Here is a 7365-nt window from a genome sequence, read left to right as displayed (position 1 = left end):
CCAACTAATGGTGAGTCACCGAATCATACAAACATAACCAGAGTTTCTAATATGTCTAAGAAAACCGAACATGTTTAGGACAATGCATTTAGAATAAATATACTATAAAATTTATTCTTTGCACAGTAATAATACAAGCTACAGTATTTAATATTTAATAAACGTAAATACATATTCATGTATACACGTGTATATACATATATGTATGTAAACTAATGATACATTGGTCATGAAAAGCAAAGAAAATTATTGATCATTGTACATACACACATATATACATATATACGTATACGTGGATTATATACATGTATTGTGTATCAACATATATGTATATATGGGAAATGTAATTGTATATATATATAGATACAATAAAATATTCTTACAAGATATGATCTATTTTAAATAAATTTGATTAACTTTTTTTCATTTGTTTATAGCGAAGAAAACAACATTGCCAATTTATATTTATATGATTGATTTAAGTACAAATATACACGTACGTTAATTGTAATAGATCTATGGTATCACACAAAATTCTTAGTCGTGATAAAAATAAAGATTAATTTGCTTCATAATATCAAACAGTAATACAAAATGAAATTGCCATTACGGGCATTCAACGCTTAATAATCACAACCAATTTCTCGAACAGTTAATGTACCTATAATTACTTTCCTATAATTTAAAATATAGCAAATATTCTTAAAGTTTTACTTTTAAATTCGTAATCGTATTATGGCAGGATATATTTGAAATCTTTTTTTAAGTAAGAGCACGTTAATGTTATACAATACATAAACTATCTACATTAGTAAGTGCTGAGATTCATTTTAATAAATATATCGTAATTACACAAAATATAAAATAACAATCTACAATAACACTTCACTTATTATAATACTTTAAAAAAAGTAATTATATAAAGCGTTATAATTATCTCACTAATTAATGTTATGCTTAATTGTGCAATTAAAAATCGAAATTAATATGTTACTGACTTTTGTTCTGTATTAATTTGATCTTAATCTTCGGAAGAATTAAATCTCGTAATTTAAAATTACATCTTAAAAGGCACACCATTATAGCGATGTTCAATAATATTTGTCTTCAAACTTATATTATATCCTGATTATAACGAGTAATACTTACATAATATTATATTCTGATTGGTATAAATTTTGTGCATTACTTGTACCGTTAATCGTACAATACAATAACATATGTTAAGTACAACAAATGTTACAAAAAAAATATTTGAAAACAAGAGAAGAATATAAAATTTTGAAAAGGATAAAAAGTGATATTTGTTTGTAAATATTAATAAAAAAAACATCTTATTTCTTTCGAAAAATACTAGACATACTTGGTGAACTAGTTTTTTGATGAAATATTTTGCTCACTCTTTGTCTCATGTCTTCTACACCTTGCCCCACATTTACAGTGGCCATTGATAATGAGAGACCAGAACTCATTGATAATGATCTGAAGAAACAACAATAAATAAACCACTACAATGATATTTCTGAAATAAATAGTATATATTAGCGTGCTATGTATTTACCTCTCCATTGGTTTTGAAAGATCTTGTCGTGATTCTGCTTCTCGTAAAAGTGATCGAACAGCTTCTTTTTGTTGAGGTAAATATTGATTAACTAACTGTTCAAGATACTTCAGTCCTGGTAATAACACCCCAGAAACGCACTGATTACTCAGTGGACAATAAACCAAAACAGAATATGCTTCGACTAAAGCAGTAACTAGCTCAACCTTGCGACCTTGATGTAACGCTGCTGAAGTTATTCCCATTAATTGGGTAGCTATAACTATACAAAACTAAAAATGTCAATTTCATGTATTAGATATTTTGCGAAATGTAAATATGAATAAAAGTTTACCATCTTCTATATAATTTTGAGGGCAATTAGGAGCAATAAATGCTAACGTTGAGACGAATGGAAGTGCTAAAGTAGGCGGAATACCTTGAGGTTCTTTAGCAATCGTTTCTAAAGTTAAACGTGCTTTATCACGCATCTCTCTTACTTTACATTCCGTTATTAAATGACCTAACGAAGGAATTGTAGCAGACCGAACAGTTCTAAAAGTAAAGAACGAGCATATTAATTATATGCTTTGTTTCAAAATAGATAACTGAATTTGTCGAATTTATAATTATAAATAACATTCGCTAATATGAAATAAATAATATATTTACAAAGATATCTTACATATCAGGATCACTAACGAGCGTTACAATTGCAGGAACTACCTTAGCACTTGCTAATCGATCGGAAACGTGAGCTATTACGCAACCAAATAATGTTGCGGTTGCACATCTTACGATAGGTCTTTGATGTACTACCCCTATAAAAAATGGAAGGAAAACATACCTTGATTACTAAATTTCTAATTAAAAAAAGAAAAAAGATAAGAAGCTAAAAAAAATTTCAACTAAAACTATCGGTAAAACTAACCATCCCATAAACCACTAAGGACATATTCTTGCATATGTTCTTGAGCGCATAACATAACGATTGCAATTTGTAAACTAGTAATACTGGTGCCACTCATAGATAAAGCAACGAGGAACTGTTTTAAGGACTTAGAAACATCTATACCATTTAAAGTTGATAGTATAATTAAATATGTCGGAATTAACGTTAAACTCATGTTTTTTTTATCTGTTGACAAAGTCGTTAATTGTTGCTCAAGTTCAGTTACTTCAGATGCAATTATTGGCTGAATCTAAAAGGTGAAAGATTGTTGATTATTTATATAACATATTGATTATTTACATTTAACTAAAATATGAAATTTACCCGCGTTTGCGTGATATATCGTCCAAAACCCGAACATAAAGAATGAATGTACGTTAGAAGAGCATTCAAAATAGTCTCTTGTACGATATCGATAGATTTGACCATTTCCAAAATGTCCAACACTCTGAAAGTGTTAATCTTAAATATATAAAAAAGTATTGATTAAAAGCTTATGAGAAAAAAGATGAAATACAATTTATTTGTAAACCACTCTAATTCTGGCCACGAATCATTCTCCCATGTATTTGCAAAAAACGTATTTAGAAGTGCTCCTATATCTACGTCTCCGTCATAAAATACTTTCGGATTAACGATATTGGAATGACACAAATTCAGGAACACGTCGGCTGCATAATAAAGCACAAATAAAATATAATACGTTATAGTTATTTTAAGATTATCTACTGACACAAATTTATAATATACATACGTAAATCAGATGATATTCCATGTTCAATATAAGTTCTAACTGAATCGGTGTCTGCTATGCAAATAACCATATGCGGAAGTAAACACTGTAACACCCCAATTGATGATACTATTCTTCCTTTGTCTACATGATCTTTATTAGGTGAATGTTGAGAATATCCAGATTTTAAATGACCTTTTACTTTAGATATTATACGTGGTAATAGATGTGTTTGTAATCTTTTGAGAGAAAGTGCCCATTGAGCTAAGATTGGTAAAAGTGTAGAAGATGCGACTTCAACAACGATAGATGACGTATCATAAAGGGCCGTTAATGCTAATTCTTCACACTGAAAAAATGGGTATTACCAATTTAATGCACTTAAATCTCTCTATTAAATACTAAATAACTTCCTTTTTCATGTAATACCTGAAAATATTTATCAGGATCATCCATTAAAGCTATCAGCAGTGCAAGGCTTCTCACTACACTAGCTCTAACTGTAGGATCTTTATCTTCAAGTAACATTTGCTGAAGCATAGACAGCATTAAAGAGTTTCTTATACCAACTGACATGTATGGAGCTAACACAGAACAGCATTCAACAGCCAATAATCTTTTCTCAGGATACTTATGCTGACTTTGTTCCCAACAAATGGTCAATATTTCTTCTCCTTCCATTGGTTCATTTTCAAGTTTTGCCATAGCGATAAAACCTAGTGTAAAAATGGGTAAATAAAAACTAATTTTACGTAAAAAATTATATATTCATGATAATTTATATTAACCAGCTAGAATTAATTGTCTTTCATCTTCTTGAGGCCTCTTCTTTAGATTGAATAGCAACTGTAATAATTTTTCTCTCTCTGCAGGATCATTATGAAGTCGAATTGCACTTAATATTAACGGTATTACTTCCTCGCGTTTATTTAAAATAACATTGGGTATGATGCGAGGTAACGTTTGTGCTAAAATTTGAACAAGAGTATCGCGTGTCACTCCATTTTTAAAAACATCTTCCGCCGTGGAAATTACAGGACTTGGGACATTTACTAAACAATGTGCTATTACTTCCATCTTAAATTTCAATGGTAAATGTCTGAAAATATTTATTTTTTTATAAAAATATTTCTATAAAAATGTTACACGTATTACTTTCAATAAATAACATACCTAGACGGCGGATTTGGAAGGATAGATGAACCTTCGGTAACATCCACCCTAGGTAATTGAATTCTAGTCCATTCTTTATCTCCAGGATCTGTTTCACCGAGACTAACAACAACAGAAACGCTATCATCCTCGTCGGCTTCTTGAGTTAATGTCGATGTATCACGAGCCGGGGTTTCAAGAAGTTCAAACTTATCCGGAGTAGTAGAATTCGAATTTATCGTTTGTATCGTTCCGCTACTATCTTGCTATTTAAACAAGATATCGCTTATAAATAAAACAATAACAATTTTTTAAACATTTATTTATGCATGAATTTAGTTTATACCTTGATTGGATTCTGAGTTAAATTTTCATTAGTGGTAGCAATGATTTGTTGCAAATCCAATTTTTCCTGTTCTAATATTGCAGCCTGTTGTTTAAGTTCCTCTACTTTTTTTACCTAATTTTTAAGAAATCATTGTAATCAAAATCAAAATATAATGCTTCATACAGATGGGTTTTTGAAACAAACCATTTCTTTAAATTCATCCTTCTCTGTTTCTGCTTCTGATTCTAATTCATAAAAATCTGTTTGCACACCAACACTGACAGAAGGTGATTTATCATATCCATTCGCTCTCATATATTCTCTATAAATTTGTAACAATTCTGCTGGCTTTGGAATATTTAATCCTACATCTTGCCAATCTTCAAAATCTTGATTCTCATTTTCATCACTAAATGTGATTGATGTTAATTTGTAAGAACTGGCTAACAAGTATTCATTAACAAGAAAATTTATAGCTCTTTGTTCATGGGGTTTTATAGGAGGTTCGCTAACTAAATGTTTATCAGAGCATTTATCAGGTGTAGTTCCTTCTGACTCTAAAATGTGTAAATAAATACTAGTTTATATATTATGATTGTAATTGTCAAATTATAATATTTAACATGAAAAAAACCTGTTACTACAGTGAGATTTGCACGAAGAGCAGAAATGCTTTCCCTTGCTTTTCTTAGTTCAAATTCTAAAATTGCTACTCTTTCATCAACTCCTGCACCATCCTCTGAATATCTTGTCATATCAAGCGAGTCTAAAGTAGCCTGACTAGAAGACCTAGCTAATAAATTAAAATTCAAATGTTGTGTGACTTGCAATATTTTACAAATTTAGCTATAAAATTCAGTCTGAAGCGCATAATATACAAATAAACAATATGTTGACTGCCGTAAATATGATAACTGGTAACAGATTTGTCAGCGATATCATAAGTGTTATACATACTGGTAATGTCAAGATTAATTAAAATATTTAAATTAAACAGATAATTATATTTCTAAAACATTTACACGTATAGCACAAAATTGCTAAGTACTTTAATAAATTTGCTGATATGGTAACACTTTGGAGGAAATAAAGTTCATCTGGTCATTAACATAGATAAAACAAGGTTCAGTATCTCGTCGCTTATTTCTTTTTTTTTTCTTCGGATTAATCACTTTGTAATATGTAGATAATTATGACATCATAAATGTAGCAATAAGAACTTATCTTAACATAACATTTTTGTGTTGACATTTTATTAATTTTTTATTCACTTTAATCATTAATAAATTTCTATAATAAAATAATCAACTTCCATAACATTGTACATACGCATAGGAGTGTATGGTTCTGGCTTAATACTTTGACTCTCAAAATGATTTGGATTTGAAAAAAACTCTCTTAAAATAGGTAATTCTTTTCCAGCTTCGCATAATTCTGCGTGTAATTCCAAGGCCGTTAATAAAAGTTTTTCGTTTAAGAGTTTAGTAGCGATTTCCTCGTAAGATATCGTTGCTTTGTTTATTGCACATCCTAAAATAATAAATAAATACCCAATGTTAAAGGATTTTCATGAGAAAAACAATATATTATTAAAAATAAATATGCGAAAATTTTTCTCCGACTATCGATGACGTGTATACATTTTGTGTGCACCAATGACACATTTAGACTCGTTAAAAGTACATTTTTATGTTTAAATTTTGATTTTGTATAATAAATAAATATTATTTATGAGAAATATAAACTATAAGAATATTCTTCAACGTAACTGATTATTAAGAAATAGTTATAATTATTACCTTTATTGTCTGTAGACAGAGGATCTCTTCTAACCTCTTGTACAGCACCAGCCATAGCTTTCACTTTGTTCGAACGTTAACAGAGAATAACATGTCCATCTAGGTTGATGAATAAAATAGTAACCCACTCAAGCGCGTGCCATGCTTTCATTAATTTAATTAAGTATATTAATAGAAATCACTTGACTCTACGCAACACAGAACATCATTTACGATGACAACAAAGCCATGTTACCCTCCGTGATGTCAGTAAACTAGCGCCTTTGAACTGGCAACTATGAATACGTCAATTCTTAAAAATCTATCGTGAGAATGCATATTACCGTTTGTAAATCAAACATTAACACGAATTTATGTAATTAATATTACATTATTAAATGTAATCAAATGAAATAATTGCTTAAGCATCTAAATAATGCATAATTAACACTTATTAATAGATAAAATTAAACATAATTGCTTTGTAAAAGTTTTGTATTATAGGGTTTCATTGTAAAAACGTAAAATGTAATTCTTTTTTTTTTTTTTTTTTTTTTTTCAAAAATATCGAAACAACTTGTAAAGTTTTAAAGGTTCCAATTTCATGCTACACCGAATATAAGGTATAAATTTTTCAAAATACACATGTATTTCAAAAACATAGTTCTTTATCTTTTTCAGTACAAGTTTGAAGCAATTTGAATATCAATGCTTTCTTAGAAAAATTACAAATAAAATATAATTATAAGGAAATAAATGTGTATAAAATCAATACTTAAGCAGAACAAGTATTACAGATATAAATGGTTTTGCATTATGTTACACTTAAAAGTCTAAACGATCCTGTGACTTGTTGCACATGGAAAACCTAACAAAGAACAG

The 7365-nt window shown here is 29.1% G+C and overlaps 1 protein-coding gene across 1 annotated transcript; it reads right to left on the bottom strand.

The window, feature by feature from the left end:
• Window positions 1-1334: 1334 nt before the first annotated feature.
• On the bottom strand, window positions 1335-6559 carry LOC143220789 (RAB11-binding protein RELCH homolog). The gene is made up of 16 exons (XM_076446379.1): window positions 6505-6559; window positions 6035-6235; window positions 5340-5498; window positions 4910-5262; window positions 4724-4837; window positions 4399-4643; window positions 4014-4324; window positions 3655-3941; window positions 3247-3574; window positions 3010-3163; window positions 2817-2940; window positions 2472-2742; window positions 2226-2361; window positions 1896-2095; window positions 1562-1823; window positions 1335-1482 (listed from the first exon to the last, which is right to left on the bottom strand). The coding sequence occupies exons 1-16, from the start codon at window positions 6557-6559 to the stop codon at window positions 1335-1337; spliced, it is 3348 nt and encodes a 1115-aa protein (XP_076302494.1).
• Window positions 6560-7365: the final 806 nt, after the last annotated feature.

The sequence above is a fragment of the Lasioglossum baleicum genome, unplaced genomic scaffold, assembly GCF_051020765.1.
Source record: "Lasioglossum baleicum unplaced genomic scaffold, iyLasBale1 scaffold1568, whole genome shotgun sequence".
In the NCBI taxonomy this organism is placed as follows: domain Eukaryota; kingdom Metazoa; phylum Arthropoda; class Insecta; order Hymenoptera; family Halictidae; genus Lasioglossum; species Lasioglossum baleicum.
This window is presented reverse-complemented; position numbering and strand designations above follow the sequence as displayed.